Source organism: Prosopis cineraria, unplaced genomic scaffold (genome assembly GCF_029017545.1).
Source record: "Prosopis cineraria cultivar Desert tree isolate PC_DT_omini unplaced genomic scaffold, ASM2901754v1 PC6, whole genome shotgun sequence".
NCBI classification, from domain to species: Eukaryota; Viridiplantae; Streptophyta; class Magnoliopsida; order Fabales; family Fabaceae; genus Prosopis; species Prosopis cineraria.
This window is the reverse complement of record NW_026555337.1, coordinates 2,318,219-2,344,751: the sequence shown is the minus strand read 5'-3', so window position 1 is coordinate 2,344,751 and position 26,533 is coordinate 2,318,219. Positions and strand designations below refer to the sequence as shown.

At 32.0% G+C, this 26,533-nt stretch overlaps 1 protein-coding gene across 1 annotated transcript; it reads right to left on the bottom strand.

Moving 5' to 3' along the window:
- Positions 1 to 13,212: 13,212 nt before the first annotated feature.
- Positions 13,213 to 14,889, bottom strand: LOC129312467 (LOB domain-containing protein 1-like). Its single transcript, XM_054955106.1, has 2 exons — positions 14,559 to 14,889; positions 13,213 to 13,991 (listed from the first exon to the last, which is right to left on the bottom strand). The coding sequence occupies exons 1-2, from the start codon at positions 14,802 to 14,804 to the stop codon at positions 13,599 to 13,601; spliced, it is 639 nt and encodes a 212-aa protein (XP_054811081.1). The 5' UTR covers positions 14,805 to 14,889; the 3' UTR covers positions 13,213 to 13,598.
- Between the last annotated feature and the right edge of the window lie 11,644 nt (positions 14,890 to 26,533).

Here is a 26,533-nt window from a genome sequence, read left to right as displayed (position 1 = left end):
ACCATTGTCATCTATTGCTTATTCATCTTACTACTATGCTTTACTTTCCCTGTTTTGCCACTCTCATTTCCATCATGAAAAGCCTGGGATATAAAAAGCAAGAGAGCTTAACGGCATTGCTTCACCCTGCTCTACTAACCCTCGTCATTCATTACTAGTCCTTTGGAAGCTCTACATAATCACTTTCTCACTCCTCCATTCACTCCCTCTCTCCTCCGCTCCTTACTAAACTGACTCTTTCTCTCCTACATTCGCTGTACACACTCCCTGTTCACACACACAAACTCTAGTTCGTGTTCGTTTTCATGGCATACACTCCTTACTCGCCACCATTTAGAGCCTAATGCTAGTTAAATTCTAAATTTTTTGTTTCATCCCTCTCTTTGCTCGCACGCACACACTCTATGCATAAGGCGAATAATGTGTTGAAGCATAGAGTATTGATGGAGACGACAGGAGGTTTGAAATGACCCAAGTTACTACTATCAATACCCTACATAATAGTACAATGTCACGATTAGGCTAACCTTTATGATAGATAAACTAATTAATTACGGCAAGTAAATTTCCTCTTATGTTATGTGAAACTTAAATTAAGAGAATACAATAATCACATAGAGAATACTTCTCTACCTTAGCGTTTGGCTACTTGTCGTACCCAACAACACAAGTCACCTCGGCGAGGGTTTACCTCACTCAACCTGGCAAGTACTTACTCATCCCAATAAGTACTTACTCGCCTCGGCCAAGAAGCCACTTACTTGCCTAAGCCCGTGCTCCACTTGCCAAAGTGAGTAACTTGTCTCACAGCATTCAGTTTTGACCAAATCACAGCAATTTTAGATAAAATACAATTTATACTAAAGGTTTGTAGATCAAAATCAATCACATTAAATCATATAAATCATACCAGAATTCCCAAGCATGCTTTTAATTAAATTAGAGTCTTACAATATGAAATAGAGCTAAAACCTAAATTGAATCTTCTCACACATCTAAAGATAAGCTAAGGCCCTTAAAATCAACTGAGGCCATAATATATCAAATAAATAACATAAATTAAATATGAACTACATGTCCTTATAATTGGAAAATTTTTAACTTAAATGCACTACAAAAATTTCACCAAAAGCTTATAAGCTTTAGTGTTTTGTTCTAGAGGTCTTGCCCCCTTCCTTGCCTTTTCTTTCTCCAAAAAATAATAAAAGTAATGGGGTGAGATTTCATAGAAAATCTCACTAGCTAGGGTATTTAATTTAACATATAAAATAATGGTAACATACAATTATATTGCCCACATACTCAACCCAAAGCCATGTATAAATCATCACTCAGAGTTTACATCAATCATTAAATCTCATAATAATTCACAAGAAATTATATATTAGATAATGCATGCTTAAAGTCCCCTTACAACCTCTTTATGACCTCTAACTAAACTCATAGGCAATCCTCTGTAGCTCTAGTTAACATCATTAGGTCAATTCTGTTCTCCAAGTCAAGAGGGATTGCTTAGCTAAAGGCTTTCTCACTCCAATCTGAACTGTGGTTAACCTTGCTCAAATTTCAGGTGTCATGATACGCCAACCAATACTATCAATCTGAGCAGTGAACCTAAGCAAGTGCCTAACTAACATTGCTAGTCTGAGCAGTGAAACTAAGCACACATTCATATAAATCACCACTGAGAGGCGACCTCGTAAGCAAGCCATGGATTTTTCATAATATTTACAATTCTCTTACAGGTGAACTCCCATATTTATACATGCATTCAAATAATTAAGGATCCATATACATACCTAGCTCATATCAAAATTTCATACAGAGTTCATATATCATAATGCAATTTTAGTACTTCACAATTCCATGCTTTTCACACAAGCATATCATACAATAGGGCATTTTTGTTGACAATTAATCTTATTTCATGTACTTAGAACACGATTACAAAGTCACACGATACACAGATCATTACTTAGAATCAGGTTTTACATCTTAAATGCAATGTGTATATTAATAAGTAAGATAGCATACACAATCTCCCAAGTAGTGTTACAGATTATAATATATATTAATTTAAATTCTCAATTACCTCAAACTTTTAAGAGATTAAAGGTTCAATCTTTCACTCTCGAGTTCTCTTGTACTTAGATCCTGATAGTTTATAAGACGAGCTCACACAATAGATAGGTTTTGTATAAATCATTGAACTAGTTTGAACACTTTTTGAGACTCAGATAGATACACTATAAGAATTCAAATTTAAGATCTAAGCCCAAGGCAAGATCTCAAACATTAAATCTATAAGATAAAAAATTAAAAGGTGTAGATTAGTCATAAAGGATTTACTTTGGTAAAATTTGACTCAACCGAGGCCTGTTAAGTTACTGGAGGCTAACCTTGGTAAAGAATACTCAAATACCGCACCTCTAAAATGTTTGAAAGTGTTTTTTAGTCCTAATTTTTGGCCGAGATGTTTATTTATAATTTTCTTCAAGTACTCTACTCACCTTAACAAGTCTTGTGCTTCTTAACCCAACAAGCTCATCCATTCATCGAGGCAAGTGCCATAATCTAACCCCACTTAATTCAAGTCCTCCCACTCTCATTCAACCTTAAACCTAGGTTAACACCTTATCCTAAAGGACACTAAGACCCCCAATCAAACCTCTAACTCATGAGTTCTTAGATTTTACTAAGGTCTTATTTCCCTAGATGTTACAAGGTTCAGGAAGGCGGATATGATGGTAGAGGAGGTAAGGGAGATAGTAGGGTAAAAGGGGGAGAGACAAAGAGTGTGAGACTGTGAGAATTGAGTTGCAGATCTAAGAAAGAGAGGAGAGAGAGGGGAAAGGAGAGGATGAGAGGGGATGAAAAAATATAAAAAAAGTAATATAGGCCCTACAAGTAATATTTTATAATAAAAAATTTTAAAAAATTCAAAAATAAGCCCCACTAATGAAAAAAATGGATGAGAAAAATAGTATAGATATGAAAAAAAGATATTTGAGGTTCGGGGATATAAATGACTCATAGCTGAGTTTAGGAATATTTGTAAACTTTCACGTATAGTTTAGGAACAAAAATGACCCTTAACCCTATTAATTTTAATGTTATTTCTTTATTGTTATATTGTATTGTAATTGGTCAATCCTTTTAATTATTATATATTACAATTGATAAATTAAGCTACATATTATGTATTATAATAGTCTTAAAGTACATTAGAAACATTTAAAACTAAAACGCAAGCCTATTTAAAGTGTTTACTCTTAAGTAGACTTTTAAATAGGCTTTCAAGCTTCAAGTGTTAAAAAAACTTTATACAAGTTTTAGGTTAGGCTCAATCCTATTTGATCAAAGTCTGGCTCGACCTGGTCTATTTTCACCTATATTCTTATATGATGAGTTCTCACTTTTTATAAAACCCTGTTTGGGTAGATAACTTTCAACTTCTAGAAAGGGAGAATTTTATTAAAATCTCTTGGATGTGATGTAATTTCAATTGGGTCCCAAAAAATTCTAAAATTTCACTATAGGCTGGGAGCATTGAAATGAAATAAATTTTCTTACTTGACCAAAATGCCCTACAAGTATAATTAATATTAGTAAAATAAAAACTTAAGTTATGGTTTTTATAAATAATATTACTAAGAATAACAAGTCAAATTGAAGTTTTTACAAATAATATTATTATAACAGCAAGTCAAGTTACCGTTTTTTCAAATATATTAATAAAATAACAAGACAAGTTATAATTTTTATAAGTAACATTGCTATAGTAACAGGTTAAGTTATAATTTTTACAAGTAATATTAGCAGAATAACAAGTTAAGTTATAATTTTTACAGGTAACATTACAAGAAAAACAAGAAGTTACATTTATTCTATCAATGTTACTCGTAAAACTTGTAACTTGACTTGTCATTTTGCTAATATTACTTATAAAAATCATAATTTAACTTTTTATATCAAAAATACTGATTATACCTGAAGGGCATTTTGGTCATTAAAATAAGAGAATTTATTTCATTGCAGTGCTCTAGGCATGCAGTGAAATTCCAAAATTTTTTGAGACTTGATTAAAATTATGTCACATTTAAGAGATTTTAATGAAGTTCTCCCTCTTGAAAATCGCTTCCCCACTTTTGATATATGGAAAGGTGTTTGAGTTTTTTTTTAGTGAACAAGTTAACTTTTTGGATATATTTTGAGGATGTTATTAAAAGTAATTTAGCATATATAACTTCATTGGCCAAAAATTGTTTTTAGCATGTATAACTTTGACTAGCTTTTGAAATAACACAGGCATCGCCTCTGTTTTTGTGTACCTTGGTTTATTTACCTTGATGATTTTTGCCGTGAGAAACCCATCAATTAGAAACTAGAATGCTTGGTTTGGCAAGAAATGAATCATCTAGCTCCCTCCCTCCCTCCCTGAGCCAAAGAATCATCTATTTCTCAAACATTTATAATATAAAGTATTTGCATAATAAAAATTATGGATCATAAAAATAATATTTCTTTAATAATTGTATATTCAAAAGGACTTTTCACTATAAATAAGCTAAATAATTTTTTATTTATCAAAAAAAAAATAAAAATATAAATTTTGTTATAACAATTATTTTCATCAAATGTACTTTTATTAAAAGGAGTTTTGTCAAATGCTTCCAGCCTTTTAGTCTCCACTCCATTACTGTTCTACTCTGATTTGAAGAACTCGAGGATGGCCACAAGAATAATATCCTACTAAAAAAAAAACAATGTACCGTTCACTGCGCTTATGGCTCCCCACAATGTGAATTTTCGGGTAAAATTAATGGGTCGATAGGCCCAAATCATTTTGACTAGAGAAAGAAAACAGATTCAGTTGTTATCTAGCAAACCGAATTGGTCACTGCCAAGATGTTCTAGCCCGATTATGCCCAAACGCCGAATATATATCTCCTTACAAACAAGCCCTCTCAGGCCCCTTCAGTTTCTTTTTTCTATCGTTCCCTGAAAAATATATTTTGTGAGAAACATTGTTGTCATCGTTAAAATTAATTCCATCCGCTGAATGCGTTGCTACAATGATAGTTTCATACGAATAATGAGACAGCTGTGGTTGGCTCGGATAATAAGGACGTGATGAGATGATAATAAAGCTTTACGATGACAACAGCAAAAACAAGAACAATGCGACGATTTTCTGCTTTTCATGCCTTGGTCATAATAAACAGTTTTCTGGGAACAGTTTTGTTTTTTAGAATAGTACACCTCACGGGCTTCTGAGGCATAGTGAGAATTCATATCAGTCTGAACAAGAGACAATAATACTCTCAGATTTTTCGAGATACTGGCGATTGAATCAAAACAAAAAATAAGTATCTCCATCTATCTCTCCTTTAATTTTCCTCCGTTTCAACTTCCTTTGATTTTTTTTTTTGGCAAACATACTTTTGTCATTGATACTTTTTTTTTTCCCAATATATCCACACTACTGTGAGACATTAATACTAATTCTTCAAAACATTTGAGCATCATTTAAGAAATTATAATATAATATCACAGGAAATCAACATTAATTATGATCATTCTCATTTCTCTTATTTTTCTTTTCATTCTCAAAGTTTATGGTTCTATATAAAAACTAATGGATACAATCCTGCAACCCTGTTACGAAATTTAAAGAAGATAAATCCAGATCAAATTCGTGCTATGCATTTCTAGAATCTTTAGGAGGAGAGGGAAAAAAAAAAACAGAACAAAAATGGATGGCAATAAATTAAACATGTTATCTTCATTTTGTTCTACTAGAAGGACAAATAAAATTATGGCGTATATAGAAATTGACGAGGGAAGGGAAGAATTTAAGCAGTTGAAAGTGCCACTTCAAGTGTTGGACTGATCGTCGGTGTCTAGATGTGAATTTTAAATTACTTAACAGGGTTACTCGCGTTGTATTAGCAATGGAAATTACGATGCACGTGCCTGTTTTGCTCAGACTTGTTGACTCTTCTGACTATTCCAAACTTTGTACAGAAAATATCAGCGGGATCCGGTAACTCGAAGCCAATCATGTCTAACATTTCACGTCGTACGTAATTTGTGTCAGTGAAATATCTTAACCTTAAATTCAAACATAAGCATTTTAATTTCACGGACCCCGTTGTCCCCCTGAAAGCAAACTCCACGGACTGTGACTTATATTGTTACACTGCTTTTTATCGCCAAAAGCCCAAAAGTGGGTTCGATCCCGATCTATTCAGCGGCCAAATTCTAAGCATTTATTGGTAGTTAAATTTGGTCTATTTAAATGATCAAAATTTTATCAATACAAATATTACATCGCTTTTAAAAATGCGCGTGAACAATTCATTTTTAAATGATAAGAAATAAATATTTTAAAAAATTAGGTTTAAGTGAAAATAGGTTTAATCTAGGTCAAATTTTGACTAAACAAATATAGCCTATTTTTATTAATAGACTTAATTATAAATTTAAACCTAACCTTTTTTTTTTAAAAAGCAAACTAGGCCAAAATTTAAGCAAGACAAGCCAAGCCTATTTAACAAAAAAAATCTAATTATATTAAAATAAGTAAATAAGCCTGCAGATATATGCAATTTAACCTATTTAAACTTTGACATGGCTTATTTAACAAAATGGTCAAACTTGAGCTCATCATTAAACTTATTTATATAAATAAACCATTATATTTATATAAATAGACTATGCATGTTCAGTCAAAGTCTAACTTGATTTGGTATATTTCCACTCTTACATGATATTTCATATTTTTTTATCATTTCAACATAAATTGTTCACACGCATTTTTAAAAACCATGTGAATCATGTGACGTGTACATTGATGTAATTTTGATTATTTGAATGGACTAGACTTGGCCGCTGAGTAATGTTGAGGATTCTTGCTGCTAAGAGGAGCCAGTTGAAAAGGGGTTTAGATTTGAATTTTTGAATCTGCCAATTCTAAAATTGACACGGTATTGAAGGATGAAAGGGTTATTCCTTTTTTTTTTTAAGAAAAGATTATAGGAGAACAAGGTTATTTCTAAGTTTAGTTAAGACGCTAGTGAAGCACAAGAATATTATAGTAAAATGTAAAATCACTACATTATAACAAGAAGCATGTGTGTGAAAATATTGCGTTTTCTGCATAAAAATTATATGATGCTCACTCACACACACACAGCATTATACAATATAACATACATTGCTAGTAAATGACAAAGAAAAGAGACATTCCAGCAAAATTAGCTCTTGTTTTTTCTTGGCTATTCTCATAGTCAATATAATTTTACAACATTGATGGCTAACCTTTTTTACTATGTGGTGGTAAAAAAAAAAATCTACTATGTACGTAAAGAAAAGTTTGAAAATACTTGTATTTGAAGGCAGAGTCATAAATCCTAATTAATTATCATATGTTATATTCCTTTGTCCAAAGTGTGCAGAGTGGACGGAACTGAATGATACAATTACCTTAATTAGTAACTAGGTTGACCTTAATTATTAGTTTTTGACTCATAAAAGGGGTTGGACTTTGGAATTTTCAATTGCTTCGTGATTAAATAAGCTTCACCTTATCGATCACATAGAAGTCTAACAAAAGAGATTGTTGAAATCCACGATATATCTGCAATCAAATTCTCATCAACGAATATTCAAAGAGTCACACACACACACACAGAGAGAGAGAGAGAGAGAGAGAGAGAATCAGTGCTTTAGATTAAGCCAGAAACTAATTAATTAATGAAATTAATAACGCAGCTGGTTTCTGCAAGTGAAAGAATAACAAATGAAAAGATGGATATAAACAGTAGTGTAAATGCAGAGTTTTATGGGGAAGAAAAGCAATATTTAAACCGGCATGTTTGAAACTGGAAGCTATCCTCCAAAACCATCTATAATAGTAAAATGAACACAAACTACAATGTCAAGCGCTCATGCGCTCACAAAGCTGTAGCAGTGGCAATTCCATCTTCAAATTAAATTTTCAGAATTGCATTTACGCAGGTTAACTTTTTGGCCGCAAGACTCAAAAATATATTGTGATGAAATTTTTGAGCTGTTCAATTAATTTATACGAAGAGGTATATATTTTAAAACTTAAATATATATTGGCAATAATATTTGTTATCTATACTCGCGGCCAGGGTAGTCAACGATATTCATGCGTTAATGTCGGTGTCACTTTACAAGTTGATATGTATCATATTCTTATACATGTAAACGGATAAGCCAGGCATGACTGCGCATTATAATATTGATAAAGCAGAAAGTTGCATGCATAAGTAGACATGAGTTTGCAGGTCTAAAACTAATTAATTTCAAACGGACACAGGAACGAAAAAAGCTATGCATGATGAAAAAGAGAAGGAAAAGGGTTGGTGTTGGAGGTCTATGAATGAATCGCTTTCATTGTCTGATACAAGCTAGCACCTTCAATTAAATTTCGGAAGATAGATATCCAAAAATTCAAAAGCAGCGTCTGATTTCCCACTTGCCCACTACACATACCAACTCTTTGGTGTTGATATTTTGATTTATTTCATGATCCTTTTGCAATGTAGAAGGATCCCGCTTGATAAATTTCATCGCCTTAATTTGTTTGTTTCGAGCACATGGTTTTCCTTTGTTTTTTTCCTCTTTATATAGGTGAATGACCTCTCAGCTAAAGCACAACCTAATGCCACTAGTGATGTGGATTGATCCATACCACAGTACAAGCTCGACATTTGACCTAACCAACGAAACTTTAGATAAAATTCATCTTCTCTTTTTCTTCTTGGTATTTTTTTAACAGATATATAATGGGTTCATAATGAATTTTAATCATAATCAATCGTACAATCTTATTTTAAAACGTTATTATAAAAGCATGCAATTGAAGGAAGATATAAAAAACGCCATACAACAATATTTTGAGGCGTGGGGACATTTTATTCCGTGCACATGCAAAAACTTTCAATATCTTATTATTAGCAACTCTTTTCTACCTTGTATAGTGCGTTTAGATTGATAGAAATTTGAATTTGGATTTCGATTGTAGACAAAAAAAATTATTTTGATACATAAAAAATTTGTGAACTTCGATGTGATGCAAATCAATTTTTTATCATAATTCTTCTATAATTTTAAATTTTCTCTATATTCTAACTATTTAAAATTTTGATCACTTTAAGCACCACATCCTCTTCGTGTTTTTTAGTATCAATGATTCAAAGACTTCTGTATTTTTTTTTGCATTTTTCATTCTCTCTCTCATCGAGTAAAAAATAGAGGTGGACTTATCACTTTTAATATTCTATTTCCGTTTTGAATTTCAATTCATCTATTTTTTTTTATTTGAAAATTTTCAAATTACTCAAATAAAGAATTTTAAATACATGCATGATTTTAAAATGCGAGATTTTAAATATAAGATTTTAAATTTAAATCCAAAATCCAAACGATGCAACTTAAATTATTGGGAAAGGGTCCCGTACATGCAACAACTAGCTAGCAACAAAAAAGCACAGTGAAGTTAATTGATTTTGATTTTCATTAATGCTATGTTTGGGTATTATATAGATTTTAATTTTGATTTAAATTTGAGCCAAATTTATTGTTTGGATAATTAAAAATGTATAAATTTAGAAGCTAAGTTCTACGTCAATCTCTTCGTAATTTAAAATTCTTTTTAAACCTCTATTATTTTAAATTTTAACTCAATCTTTTTATAATTTAACCCAAATCTATGAAGGTTTGATTGGCCCGTCAATGGTAATTGGATCATACCACTAAAGCTAATAAAACCAAGTTGTCACCATTGGTAGGTACCGAATGACCAACTATTATTAGAATCGAACCACCCATGTCGATAAGGACTGAAGTACAGTCGGTGAGAATTGGATGGCCGACTTCCATTGAGACCGGGTAGCTTGTGTGGTCCCGATGAAATTATGCCATTCGGTCCCAATCGTCACCATTGGTTTGGTCCTAGTAAAAGTCGACCGTCAAGTCTTGATTGTTGCCACTTGTCCAGTCCCAGTCGTCGTCAATTAGGTCCTGGTAGAAGTCGGCGATTCGAACCCAATCATCACTGTCAATATGGTGTGGGTAGAAGTCGGTCGTCCTGTCCCGATCGTCATCGTCAATTCAATTCAGGTGGAAGTCAGTCGTTTAATTCCAATCAACGTTGACAATCTAGTCCAAGTGAAAGTTGGCCATTCGAGCCTTTACCTTTGACTAGGAACGAACTGCCGAAGTCATTCACATTTCTTTTAAATTCAAATATAGGATTTAAATTTTAAAATTTTACTTTATATCCAAATAAAAGATTTTAATATTATAATTTAAAATTTTTTATATCATCCAAATAAAGAATTTATAATTTATGAATTTCAAATGTGAGATTTTAAATTCAAATTCTCAACTTAAATCCACCCATCCAAACACAATTTAAAGTAAAGTTGTAATTAAGGATACTGCAGAGGACTTAAATGGATGTAACTGTATAATTTTGTTTGATCTCTTAGTTAAATTATTAATAAAACACTGATCTCCTTCCTCGCCCCTATTCTTTTAGAATTCTAGACGTCACTCCCTAACATCTCAGATGGAACCATATTGTCGACATGATACAAGCACGAACCATAATTTAAATGCCTTATAACGGTGGAGACATGTATATGAAATTATATAGTAGGTTCTTTGAGTGATGATTGATAATGATCAGAGAGAATGAAGCCAAAAGAGTACTAGCATTAGGAGGGACCTCTTGCTTGTCCTCTCACACGTGACGAGAAACTAAACTTTTGCATGCTCTTTTATGAAACCACAATGCTGGCAGCTGCCTATATGTATAAAGCTAGGGCAAAACGTAGTGCACTCGTTGCTGCTGGAATAAGGGAAAAGAAATTAATCATTCTGGAGCGGTTGAAGAAGAAGCCAAATTAGCTATCACTATCAGTTAAGGGAATTACACTCTCAGATTATGTCAGGCACGTGTGTTGATATCTCTGCCCTCTAAAGCACGAGCCCACCAGAATACTATTTTCATATTCTGGTCTCTCTAAAATATAATAGCTCCTCCACATGAAACCAAACGAATGATGCTCGCAAGGAACTAGGAAATTAATTGAGTCTAATTTAACGTACTTCTTACATCAAGATAGTTAGCAGCCACGTCTTTTACTCAGTGTTGTCATTTAATTCTAAATTAAGCATCCTATATATGGCTTCCATATATGCAAGTGAATAGATCAATCCTTAATTTTAGAACTTCTCATTTAATAATCTGAACTATCTTGGTAAGACGAAGAGTTCGACCTTTCAATATTAATAGATCAATCTCTTTTATTATCATGCATTCTGGGAGACATAAAAAGGTAAGCTCTCTCCTGAGCAAAGCTCCTTACCTTTAATTGAATATTGCCTTTAAACTAAGCAAGATCTGTAAATGACGTGCAAAGGAATTTGTTGGTGCTTTTAAGGAGAAAAGGGAACAAAAGGAAGTAATAATATTGTCGAGAAAATTATAGAGTGCTTCTTTGATCATTTTTATAAATCATTTTTACCAACCAAATCAATATCAATATAAAAAAAAGTAAAAAAAATAAAAATCTGTAAATTTTAAATATGCATGTTTCTATATAACAAATTTAAAAAGTAATAATATATTATTTTTTTTCTCCAGTGAAAAATAACTTTAAAAATATTTTTTAAATATTATTTAAAAAAATGCATCATAATTTATAAATAATATCAAATAAACTTTTTAAAATGTGGCTTGTAAATGAAAGCGGAGGGAGCAATGGATTGTGCCGTGAAGAGAGATGGAATGATGGATTATTATGTCAATGGTCGATACACACAGAGTCAATAAAAAGCGACGAAGTTTCCTTTACCGTGAAACATTGAAAAAATAAAAAGGTAAATATGTGTTGGCCGGGAGAGTAAACAACTTTTTGTCACACAAATGAGTTACCGGCGAGTGTGAGTGTGTCGCATTTGTGCGTCCTTTTGGCTTTAGGATTAGGAGATCAGCTCACATGGGGAGCACGTGATTTGAAATTCTTTGACTACAGCCTAACAAACGCGTTTTGGGGATATGCGTACGTCATCATTACCCTAACGGAGGTTGATTATCCCTCCTCAAGCACGTGCTCTTTGAGGGGTTCAGGGGATGGTTTTTTTTTTTTTTTTTGAAATACAAGAACACCGTTAAAACCGTACAAATAGATCAAAATCAAATCAAATTAAAAGTTATAAAGTTCTTACAATTGTTAGGCAGTCTGTCAAATAATTCAAGAAATGGTTTCAGATTGTTTTACGGTTGATTTTTTTGCAGTCATTTCGATTCACTCTTAAGAATTATAGTTTTTTTATCTAAACAAGAAAATAATATAATGCATATATCATTTTTATATGTAATAATCATGCACAAATACAATTTAAGGACGTTTCATTATTATATTACATTTTGTCGTCTTGTTAATTTTGGGGCACCATAAGCATTAGCATTGAATTGTATTTTTGGATTGCTAAAGCTAGCGTTAATATGTGCCAAAAAAAAGCCTATTTATCGTATATAAATATTCAAACATGACTTATTATTAAATTATACATCTTTTTACAAAGTTGAGAAATTAGTATTTATTTAATTAGTACAGTGAGGGATAATGTTATACAGGTAATTAACTTTCATATATGACGGGGCATGATTAAAAAAAATGGCATAACAATTCCCTTTTATCATATTGGATTTGACTTTTGGGCGTTGAGAGGGGCAAATAGTGATTCTAATTTACAGTGAAGATCCGTTGTTATTTAATCGTCCACCAGGATTCAGCCAAGTGTCGGCCTATTGATTGGTAAAACATCTACAAATGAAGATTTGGGTTTCTGGAAAAGCCAGCCATAACGAATCCAAAGCCAATCGATGAGTCAAAAGCTACTTTGACAAGGAATTAAACATCTTCGTCAAGCACATCAATTTCTTTGAATTATTGTTGCTATATTAGGTCACCAAAAAGTTGTTCAAGACTTAAACAATCATAATCAAATTCTTCTTAAATATAACTAGATTTAGTACTTCCTCCCTTTCTTTTTAATATTACTTTGTAAAGAAAATTTATTTCCATTTAATTATCTGTTTTTTTAATTTTAATGTAACATTTATTGCTATTTTTTAATTATATCCTTCTGTTATTAATTACTAAATTTGATCTGAAACAAAAAAGTATATTAGAAAATTTAAAAGAAATTCTAACATGTAAATTACATTTCTTAAATCAATATGCTAAAATCTTAAATAGCAGAAATGGACGGAGTACACTTTTTTCTCTAACATTGCCGGAGAGATTACATGGAGGAAAAAGTACATCTAATACATTTATTGACAAGGGAGGTCCATTGAACTTTTTTTCCTCAACACTCCATAAATCCTAGCTACCAAGTTACTTTTATTAGAAGTACTAATTAATTCATCCGTTCAAACTTTATATCTCCTTTGGAGAAATTAAAGTTATTGTGGGACTAATATTCCAATCTCTCTCTCTAGATGGTATAACTCTAATTTAATTAATCAATAAATTAATATAAAAGGATCATGTCCAGAGTGGCTGCTCCCACAAAGCGTTAAGGCCAGTGCTTTCCGCGAAGAAGTTGAGGTTGCTTGAAGTAATGAAGTTCGTATCTTCAAATGACGATGATGGCGGCGAAGAATATTCGTGAGGAGTTAAAGTAGGAGACGCCGCTTGAGTTTGAGTCTGAGTAGTCTGAGCCATTTCCATGCAGAGGATAGCCACCAGATTGGCTTGTTGCATTTGCATGTTCACAAGTTCCGCTTGGGCCTTCGCCAATTGAGCTTGAAGCTCGTTCACTTGCTTCTGAAGCTGGCAAATCGCACCTGCACTCCCGTACACTGGGTCTCTTATTCTTGCACTCGCCTCGTACACCATGCTGCTCACTGCATCAGCTCTCTGCGACTCTGGAAGTTCCTGAAAATAAGTATATCAGAGGGATTAAGTATGGATTTAAAAGCACTCCGAATCTTACTTTTGTTTAAAGGACCACAAAATTAAATATTTTTAAAGGTGCGACTTGGAGTTTTTATACTTTTTCTGGGCGTCATCGTCTTAGAGGCATTAGGAGGCCCACATTAGGTATTCGTTAAAAGTAGGCCTTTGAAAACGCAGTTACATTATTATGACCTCTAGCATGGGTCTCCATACACTTCGTCCGAATAGAGTTTTATACTTTTCCAAGTTCGACTGCTAACAGCTACGTGTAAATTGACTGTGTGCACACTGTGTCGACGTTGCTATCAAAGATTCGGGAGGAACATTAAAAATTGGGCAGTCGTAGACTAGTCCTACGGTCTACATTTTGTCCAGTCATGAGCACGGTTCTACCTTCTACGTCTGAAACCGGTTAACGAATATGCTTCCTGGCCCAAACCAATAGCTTCGTAAATATTGAATATGAATTAACAGAAAAACCTCAAACGTGCATCAAGATGATGACTCGTGATGGAAGAAGAAAGAGAATAATAATGGCTTGCTCACCTGCAAGAACTTGATGATGTTGCTGGCGCCGAAGACTCTGTGAGCAATGGTGAACTTGGCAGGTTCAGAAGGAGGGAAATAGGGAGCGAGAACGCATTTCTCGGCACATCTACGCCTTAAAATCTTACAGGCGGCACAAGGGCTTACGACCGCTTGTGGAGGTGAAGACGAGGGGGAAGGAGAGTTAGAGAGAGGTACGGAAGAAGAAGGACTTGGAATGTTTGGGATCGGATCACTGGACTCCATGTTTGATTTGTTCTCTTGTGTTTAGCTCTCTGCGTGCGTGTGTGTGTGTGGTGGAGAGAAGAAGGGAGAAGAGCGGGGTTTGTTTGGGAGGGAGGGAGACGCGATTTATAGCGCAGGGAAAGTAGAAGGCAGGCACGTCATGACCATGAAAGGTGACGTCACTGTTGAAATTCGTTATGAAACGTGGCTGGGCCTGTTTTCCCACTTCTCTCGCCCTCCCGTTAGGAGTGTTTTCTAGATTGTGATGTTCTAAACTTCTAATGACACCTCATTTCTAAAGAAATCATTGTATTCCAACAAAGACCGAACGAATTTTAAAATATAAAGAATGAGTCTTAAATTGATTTTTAACAAAATTTTAAACTTACAAATTTGCAGTTTATATTTTAAAATTTGTAATTTTTTAACTTTGATTTGCAACTTACTTTCTTAATTTAATTTAAGAACACCATTTTTTAATAAAAAATACAAAATTTTAACATTGAATTTTATAAGACTATTTATTTAATTCTAAGAATTTGCAACTAACTCTCTTGAATTTTAAACTTTATATACTATGATTTGCAACTTTATGTCTTAATCTTATTATAAACATAATCTCAATATTTATTTTTTATGAAAAATTACTCGTTAAATTTCAAGAAATTGCAATCCACTTTATCTAATATGCAATTCCATTTACCTTAATTTATAACTTGAGTTCCAAATTTTATTTAGAAATTCATAAATAAAATTTCTTAAATAAAATTAGTATTAAAATTATATGTTCATTAATAAAATTGAGATATAAAATTGAAAATACATATAGATGACAAAAATATGACATTACAAATTCAAGGTTGAAATATTGCATTTTTAAATAAAATCTGGAATTTGAGTTGCAAACTAAGGTAAATAGAATAATAAATTATAAAGAGTAAGTTGCAAACTCTTGATATTGAACAAGTAATTTCTCATGAGAAAAATAAATATTGATATTATGCTTATAAATAAAATTGAGATACAAAATTGTAAATCATAGTGGATGAAATTGCAAATCCAAAAGAGTAAGTTGCAAGTAAGTCAACGTCAAAATTTTGTGTTCTTTTTATAAAAAAAATTGCGTTCGTTAATGAAATTAGGAAATCAAGTTGTGAATCAAAGTAGAAGAAGCTTTAAATTTCAGAAAATAAGTTACAAATTTGTAAGTTTAAAATTTTGTCAAAAAATTAATTAAAGACCAAAGGATTTTCTTTGTATTTTAAGCTTCATTGGAACTTTATTGGGATAAAATAGTTCCTTTAGAACTCAAGTGTGTCATTCTCCCATGTCTTTTGGCTCTTGCCTCTTTGTATGAAATTGAAAACCTCGTCTGCCCATTTCTGTTGAAATTTCAATATTTCATTATCCTCTTCCTTATTTCGGTCTCATGTATCTCATATATATATATAAAATAAAACAATGAATGTATATTTCTTAATGTTTAAAAATATCATCGTGTTCACTTATTATTAATATAGTCCAATATAAAATATGACCGCATGTTGACTAATTTCTATATTCTTAACCGTCCAACTCAATTTTTTTTTTATAATTCTCAACCTATTTTATTTTACTGATTCATATCTCGCATATTTAACATCTTCCTTTTTTCATGCAATTTTTTTGGCAGGTTTAGCATTAAATTCATCATATAAGATGCACGGATGAATATGCTATTACCTCTGTTATAATACACTTTTTTTTATTTTTAAATCTTTCAATGTGCAATAATATACTTTTTCTAAAAATACTATTAATCAGATTTCACGATTAATAAAATTTTTTAATTGAGATAACCTATTAAAAATAAAATATGAAAAGAATATGTAATTTTAAAAAATATTAATAACTTAATGGAAGGTGAAAATTAGTTAAAATTATCTTATAATATTGAACTAAAAGAATAGTCCAAACAATGACTAATTGATCAAATGGAATAAATTTAATTTTCTTTCAATAAGATTGAGAATTTGGACATTTTGAATAAAAAAATTATATTGAAGAGATTATTTCATGAGAAAATGACAAATAAATCTCTTTAAAATAAAAAATGACAATTTGATCTTGTGAAATGTGGTAATAACAGTGAGAGTACCCCTCTGTAATTTATAAAGTTATAATTTTTTACAATTATTTTAGTTATTGGTGGATTCAAATTTATGAATACTTATATTAAACTTGTAAATGATATAAAATTAGTAGGATTTTGCTAATAAAAAATTATGATTTTTTGAAATTGTTTTGGTCATTGATGGACTTAAATTTTTGTAAATACTTATATCAAACTTGTAAACCATGTAAAATTAGTAGGACCTTGCTGATATAAAATTGTAATTTTTTAGATCGTTTTAGTCATTGATAAAACTAATCTTGTATTTATTTATATTGAACTTGTGAACTATAAATAATTAGTTGGAGCTTACTTAATGAAGAAAATTGATGATAAAAATTTATGATTTCCTAAGTCATTTTAGTCATTAGTAGAAGCAACTTGTAAATATTTATATCAAACTTGTAAATCATATAACATCAGTTATAGATGAGTACTAAAGTAATTTTATATAAAAAATTAATTTTCAATAAGTCTTTTGAAATTTCATTGTCATTATTACATTTCACGGGACCAAAGTGTCATTTTTCTATTTAAGAGTGATTTATCTGTCATTCTCTGTTATTTCATTTGAGTTGACAATACTCAAAATTTATTTACGAGTAGTCTAATCCTCTCTCTCAGACACACATATAACAGTCAATATAAGCAATTGCTTTCCCTCTATGGGGGTAATTAATCTTGCATTTTCACTGGTAGTTTACCATGAGATGAGGAGCATGTCCTTCTCATTCCGAAAATCCTGGACTCGCCCCAACAAGTCATAACTTATTAATGTGTCGTGGTTGTCTAGATATTCAACAACCGTCAATAATTTGATTATTTATAACTAGCAGTTCAAGTGTTAATCAAATTTGACTTGATCTCATCTTCTGTCATATTAAAGGTTAACTAATCATAGAAAAATCAAAAGATAAATATGTTCCTTTAACACGCAGGCAGGAAACAAGAACGAAAGTCTCATAATTTAATTTATTTGATTTTAAAATATATCTAATAGCTTCCAAACACACACAGGCCACAGCACAGAGCAAAGATAAATACGCTGTTCTGTCCTACGGGAAAATCCTTGGTTAAGCTGAGTCATCCATGCAAGTTTTTTATTTGCCCTAGGGTCGAATCAACAAATTACGTTAGAGACTAGACTTTTCACCTTGCTACTCTGCTTGACACAGGCTATGATTTATGAAGCTGACATGGCATGCTTATCCACTCTTACTGCGTTAAGTGTTTATAGTTCTGCAGTTGTGTGATGATCGACAGGGTCCACCCTAAAACTAAAATGCTACGACATTTGGGTCTGTGACAAGTGGCTGATATCAATTGGAATCGTACAATTAATTTGTTTATAGTACAGTGTTGCTACCACCGAGACAATGCTATATTTCTACTCCACCTAATATGTAAGTGCATATTTGGCTTTATTTAGGTTTGAGTCAAAGATGAGAGTTCGTTTTAAAAATGAACTAAATTAAAGAATCTCGATAGATATCACTTCATTATTATTGGCTCTGTTAAAAAAAAAAACAGAGGTTAATACGATGTTGATGATGAAGTCTTCAATTTCTTGCGTCATTTTTGTAACAAAATAATGGCATTAAGGCGTTCAGAGAAAGGACTTTGATAAAAACAACATGAGCATACAGCAACGTTATAAAAGTTAACGAAAGTGCAATTTCATAGAAAGAGCCAATGTGTCTGTTTGTAGGGTGGAGGTATCTGTGCGAGGCACACACAGAGAGAGAAAGAGAGAGAGAGGCAATGACAGGGCCCAAGGTGGGGGCAAGGTTGGTGGAGAGCCGGTCAGCTCGTTGGACACATGAAGTGAGAAATTAGGGAAGCAGCCATTAGCGATTCCGACCTTTCAAATGTCTTGAAGTGTATACGAAACAATGTTATTTTAGTTTTATCAATTAAGGTACATGTCGGATACATGGAATTAAAATATATATTGTTAGTTTGATTTTGAGTTGTACCTAGCTTATCTCTAAAGTGACAAAGCTTTCTACCGCTAAAGAAAAGGAGGGAATTTCAACTAAGCGGTGGAAGTAGTTGGACCTTTGTTATTCTGTAGCAATACTTTTGTTTCCCATTATCAAATTAGTACTCTCGAATAGTCTTTAGCGCGTGGACCTTAAGAAAAGAAGAGAAATTAGAGAGCCATTAAGCCAGCTCCACTTTACGGTTTACTCCCACTAAAACCCCCTCTCGCTATTTTTTTATTCTCGCCTCTAAAATACATGTTCATATGATCACATTGATATATATATAATATATATATGATAATCAAGCAATGTGACTAGATAAAAAAGGTGCATACAGAAGAACTTGGGAGAATCACAACCAAGAAACACTGAACAATATTTATTACTTTATATGATTAAATAATTCTGATTTTGCTCTACAAGATTGAGACCTAAATGTAATTAAAATTTGTCATAAAAAAATAAAATTACCTCTTATATATATATATATATATTTATATATATTTGTTGTGATGGAGGAATTGAGTGTTATTAAAATAAAAATAAGACTTTTTTTTTAAATGGAGATTTATTTATTATATCAAATTACTCTCTCTATACCATGAAGTTAATATTTTGAAGTTGTTAATGAAAGAATTGATTATTGTTAAAATAAAAATAAAAATTAATTTTTTTAAAATAAAAACTTGTTTACCAAATTATTACACTTATTTCTCTTCATTATTAAATTAATTTTTATGGAGTTGTCAATAAAAAAATTAATTGTTATTAAAATGAAAAATGAAACTCTTTTTTTTCGAATAGAAACTTATAGTTAAAATAGTGTGTGTATATGAGGGGTGGTTTTATCTTTTTATAATATTTTTTATTTTTATTTTTATTTTTTATTTTACAGAATAATCTTAAAATTGTTTAATCCTGTGAAGCAATAAATGTTAAGTAACTCTTGATTGCCATTTTTCCAAAGAACTTGCCCCTGTGTTTCGCGGGTTCATTGATCCTAGGAAAAGGCTTCGATCACCGTTAGTAAACGCTCTTCGGTTAGAGTGCGAGCGTGTCTGTGTCTGTATGTATGCGTACGTGCGACTGAATAGTTATAACAGATGTTCATGATCTCTAGATACCGTCATTTTGAACACAAAAGGACCGTCCAAGGTGTTTGCGAGTCTAAAGAGCGAAGCGTGGAGGGGTCCGCACTGCGTTTAATTATGACCTGTCCAAGGAAAGTAGAAACAATGTGGAATGTATTCATTAACTGTTTTAAATATACTCAATTTTTAATTACAAACATTAGATTTTATTAATATTTAAAAATTATTGAGGTATATATTTTTCAAAAAAAACTTAAAACAATTAACATGATCGGAACACTCCCTATTTATGATAGTCCCTTCCAAAATTTGATATTTGATTTTTTTTAATATCATATGATAAAATCATTGATAACTATTTGATTAAATTAAAGTGTTATTATCACGCTACATAATACCCTCATTAAATGATTATATTTAAGCCATTCGTCAAATTTACATTTATGATCGTTCCACGATTATCATAACACGTGTCATTGTAAGTTGAAAGTGCATAATTACTAAATACTAACTAGCTACGGTCATCCTCACCCCCCCCAACCTCTCTCTCTCTCGTACTGCAGTTTGGCGAAGTTCAACAATATGAAAATTGAAAAAGCTGGCTTTGTACTTGGTGCGAGTAACAAATTAATGCAAATTCCACAAAGTCCCTCTGAGTCTGAGGTTGGTCCTTGACAAATCAGGAACAGAATTTTAAAACCTGATTCACAGGGCACCAATGTGTGGAGGTTGTGCATTGGAAGAACGCGACCGCAGGAGAAAAATTCTCTAGACTTGACCAACACTTGTAAAAGCCAAATTCGAATTGAATAGTAGTAACTGAGTATTGAATATTAATACAGACCTCGTTCGTGAAGTTGGATAAGAGAATTGTCGTGCAAAATAGAAAAGGGAAAAACAAGATAAGCAGAGGACTTGAAAACTATCGGTTAGTTTCTGAGAGACTCTATCCCTTGAAAAACTCTAAAACCACAAATCATTGAGAGTTTAGCTTATGCTTCCAGATTCGATCAACATGCTTCACAAGTATTTAGATAGAGTCCACACGGTCACGGCGACATCTCAGAAGGAGAGGTCATTCTAATCTGACCAGTTCCCTACTCAGACCGTCAACTTAACCCGTCAATCTCCAAAACAAAGCTGCGAGTTAAACCGGTATAGCCAAATATAAAAATTCCTTCTATTTGAAGTTTGAACCATAAAGGGCGCAAGAGTCAAAGCTAAAACAGTTGCGGCAGGAACCAAAATTATCTAATCACACGAATTTGGATTCACCTGTCAATTTACGAATCTAGCTTTCTTTCAAGTGTTCTGTTCATCATGCTTGACGAAATCAAACTTTTTTAGATTAATAAGCATTTATGTTCAGGAAAAGGTTCACTGCATTGCCTCTTCCTTTCTGGCCACCTTCATGTCCACAGCCATCACTGTGTCACCAAATAGCAGAACTCTGTTGCTGCGTCCAATATCATTTTTAATTTGTGAGACGTTGAAGAGTGAAGACCCTTTGGTTCTGATCCTACACCAATATCACAACATTGCGAATGGAGACAGATTTTTGGAATTGGGATTAAGATTGTCTCGGCCCTTGATTTTGAGGGTGATAGGGTCAAGTATCACCACAATTCACAGCCCATACGTAGTAGATGATCCTGAGAGATTTCAGGTTTATCGGCACAGCACGTGCATTTACTTATTACCATCACTAGTAATTGGGACAAGCAGGAGCTAATATAATATGTAGTACTTATACTACTTGATCATTCGCTAGCACGACCTGTTTGAAATATTTAATAAAAACCAAGTAAATGGATGAGAGTTTTGCAAACAGTTTAAATCTTCAGTCTTTTCTTAATATTTCTCTCTTATGCCAAACAATCAATTCAGGCTTTTCTTTTGCAAGATATTTGTTAGCAACTGAATCGATAAGATGTTGGAATATTTATATAATACATACATACATACATACATACATATATATGTCTATTTGCATTAACTAGGTATTGAGCTTAGAATAAATTAGTCTTTATGATCTTGTATGAATTATGATAGGTGAACTATATAAGTGAATCCAATGAAAAAAAGTATAACATATAATCCTACAGCAATTCATTATTCCATATCTCTAACTAATTGAGTTAAAGATAATAAAAGATTAATCAATCAATCAATCAATTGCTGAGGCGGTTACTAATATGATTCATATAATGTAATCAGTTGATAATCAATACAAACATGTTTTTCTTTTCATTCTTTCAATAATCTATATGCTTTTTAAAAAATTACGGGGCCTAGTGGGTTATGAATCTACCCACATTTAAGGTAATTAAAGAATTACAACTTATAAGATATAAATTATTTAAGTACGCATGTTAACTTTTCATCTTATTTAAGTTGTATATATTGAGATGCCTACTTCAACACGTGGTATAAAAGTCCCGTTGTAGATATTATATCCGTAGTATCTCAATTTAACATACCGATAATGATTAATTAGATAGTAAATTCTCTTAAACTTGCATGCTTTGATTTTATTAACATGCGCATATATGCCTCAAAGTTCTCCTTTTATCGTTGCTATTGAAAATGAGAATGAATATGATATTTTTTATGGAGATTCTGTTATCTTCTGCAAAGAAACTTGATGCCTATCAAGTATTGCTATAGTCTCGGTTCTTCGAATTAATTATGCATATGAATCAATTGCTCGTGTGTCTCTCATTCCTCGTTTTCTTTTTGTCCTGACTATCAAAGACAGTTGGAAACGAGTTTTGAGGGCGTTGTCGCCTCATTTGTCATGTGTATTCGCCTGAGAGTTTCAACATCACCTAAGCAACATTAGAGAAGGTTGTCACGTCACTAGTTTTTCTTAGCTCTGAGGACGCCGAAGAGGCTGTGTTGTTCACTGTCATGTTGCTGAAGAAAGGTTGCAGCGTCGTGGTCCCCGGTGTCGTCTCCTAATTGTCGCCGTAGAGGTTACTGCTCTGTAAAGGTCGCTAATCTATGGTCGTCGGCATCGTCTCCCTGTTTCAGGTTTACGGCTTGTCACAGTTTCATCTGGCAGCTGTCCCAAGTCCTAGCATTCTAGTTCACGGTGTTGTGGTCGTGCGCTACTCACTTGGTGGCCGGCGGTGTCCTCCAGGTTTGTGGTTCGCGACGGCTGGATAAGGAGAAGGAACCAGGTCAGAAAGCGGGTCATAGGGATTCAGTTTCATGGGTGTTGGGCATCAATGTTTTTCGTTTGGGCTTGACATTAAAAAGAAAAAAAAAACAAATATTTTTGTAAATTATATTTTGGCCTCAGATTAAAATTATCTTACTTGGCCCGAAAATTTTAGAATTTACATTTTGACCTTAGGTGTGAAAATTATAGTGTGATCCCTTAACTTAAAGGATTGCCTTCCCAAATCCAAAATTACCTCTTTGCCCTTAGACACCTTTCAAAATTTCATAAAAGTCCCAGATTCACTTTCTAATTTCTAAAAGACCCAAAGAACTTTAAAATTATTTTTTTTTGTCTTAAAGTTCATAAAAGCCTTATGATTTGTTATGATTTAGATCTTATTGCATCAATAATGAATATACCCCATAAGCATGACATTGTTAATGTAATTTTGAAATTTAAACTTTTAAGGATAGGCATATATCACTTGTGATGTCTTAGATATTTGTTGTTCTTTATATGCATGAAAATATTTAATATATTTTTGGCATGAAATTTTGTGTGAACCAAATCTATGTAGTATAACAACCTACTTGATATATGATAATAGTTGCATAACTAAACTTTGTTTGTTAGAAATTTTTTAATATAATTATGTTATGCATTCATAATTATTATTTCTTATTTTCTATTTTGCGTTTTTAGTTTCTATCTTTGAGCAATTATCTCTTGTTAAGGCCTTTTATAAGGCTAATATGATCAGTTGCAATAGTTTATAAGTATGTATCTTACTATTTTGGAAGTTATTTAGCCTTTAGAGAACCAACATTAGCAGGTCTCACTTTATAGTCCAATGCTTATTACAAGTATTTGTATAAGTCTAACTGGATATGTTTGATAGTGATTGAATTTACCATTGAGAAAAGGAATTAGGGACAAAAATTTTGGTGAGATATATTATTTAATGCTTAATAACATTCAATTATAAGAGGACATCTGGTTTTAGGGAACATATCTTGAATTTATATGGGGTCGACATAGGTGTATTTCCTATTCTATAAAATTGCTACAACTAAAGTATGAATTATTAACGTCTTCTTACTTCACACAAGAAAGAGGTGATATTGATGAATCATATAATATTAATAGTAGTTCACAATAACCTCTAATCCACAGGAACCTCTAATATGAGGGGTAAGGTGTTTTGAGTTTGAAACAATTTGGGAAGTCCCATTTAAGTGGGAGTTGGTAGACTTAGAAAATCACCTCTTATCATCTCATTTGGCCTACTAATTTCTATTTGTCTCATTTAATGGACATTAGAGAATAGAAGAGATTAGGCTTTAAAAATATTGTCCTTCATAGGCTTATAACTTATATCACTCTTGATATTTTAGGCATGTAAACCCTTTATATCACAAGTCCTATGTATAATATTCTGTTATTGATAGTAGAGTCATTTGAGGAATGGATAAATGACAGATATTTGGAGTTTCTAGCTCCATCTATATGCTAAGAATATATCTCTGAGATATCGCAAGAGTCATTTACACTTTATGATAGTTTGCCTAATCCAATCATAATGTGTTATTTGAAAATGTTATGTTGACAATGAATTTGACTTTATAGGTATGTCATTGTCAATGTAATCTACGGTTAAAATTTTAAAATTGTCTATAAACACTATATTAGTTAAGGATGCTCTCTATAAATGAGATATTACTATTGTTAGTAGTTGGTTGGGCATTTAATTTTTGGCAAGTTTGCAAGTAAAGGTTCTAATGCTTTGATGTTTCTTGTGCCTTACAAGTGTGATGACATTAAATGTATTTTTGTTGTAACCCTTTTGATAAAGTCCTAATCTATATTTAAATTGGATGCACAATAATCTAGTGTTTGAAATAATGTATGATAAATTATTTGTATAAGATTGAAAATTATAGGTGAGATCTTTAGTTAAAAAAGATTAATCTTAAATAGAGATTCGAGGGAAGGAAATTGGCATGCCTTAATAAGATGGTTGTGTTGAATTTTGTTAAGAACATTTGCAACTATTTAAAACCATGTATAGGAATAAGGAAGTTTCTGAGTAGTAATTTTGAAAGTTTGATACGGCTATTAACTCCTTTTAATTTTATTTAGAATACTTCAGACTTGTGAATTTGTTAAATGTTTGAGAAAATCAATCTTTTGCCTCTTATGCTTCATATTAATAACTAATTATTATCTAGTGATTAAGTTAACAAGACAAAGTATTTAAGAATATGCCACCTTGATATAAAATATTATGTTCGACATATTTTGTTCAAAGATTATTATCTATTTTAATAAGTCTATTGACATCCTTGATTTGTCTCAAACAATTCATTTTCAATCGAGTATTTAAAATTTAGTGCACACTCCTAATCTGATATATGTGTTAAAGGGTATAAGGTTGCTTGAGTTTCAATATCCTTAAAATAAATATCGAGGATGACCATTTTGCATGTAAAGAATTTTCGTATGCTTTCACTACAAATGACTGTAAAGATGCTAAAATATGCACCAATCTTTGATGTAGACTTTATTTCAAGCACTCCTTGGTAAATACTTGCGAAATTGTCACAAGAAATTACTAAATAATCATTTTGAAAAATTCTTATATATTGAAAGGCACGTGACCCCTTGATGGTGGTTGTTAAAATTTGGTCATTTTTTTTCAAAAAAAAATTGTGATTATGAGGATTTAAAAGATGCATCATGTGTATTCCGTGATATAGAGGAGTTGTCTTATAAAAGGAGTGCATGATAGACACTTATAGCTATCTCAATTTAGAATGTAGAATATATATCGCTTATCATAAAGCTTTTCATTAGACTATATAGTTGAGGAAATTATTATGGGACATGCGTTTTGTTGTTTCCTCTAACTATTATTGCAATATTTTGTCTACCTCAAACTTTTATCAGAGATTTTGTTAGAGAATACTTAGACTTATCTAATTCATATCCGCGATGAATACATGCTTATGAATATGCATGACCGAAGGCCTACCCATATGGTTTTATTGATCTTTTGTGACAACCTTGACTCACTGGGAGTCTGAGTTGCGTCTTTTTAAAAGACATTTGATATTTTAAGGCCATTTGCTATTATACTCAATTTTTGTTTTAGAAACATTGAAATATTTTATATCATGTGTTTCTCCATATGATTCAATTATTTCTATTTATGTGTCTTATATCACTTATTTCTTCTTAAGATTCAGTGATCTTATATTATTTCTCCATTGAGTTTCAATCTTGGTTTAGAGATATCATGATGCTTCGTATCATTTGTTTTTCTATAAGATTTAATGATTTATGCTAGTGTACCTCAT

Coding starts and splice junctions, on each gene's coding strand:
- LOC129312467 (XM_054955106.1), bottom strand. CDS start 14,804: ATGGAGTCCAGTGATCCGATCCCAAACATTCCAAGTCCTTCTTCTTCC. Junction 13,992..14,558: donor ACATCATCAAGTTCTTGCAG/GTGAGCAAGCCA, acceptor ACTTATTTTCAG/GAACTTCCAGAGTCGCAGAG.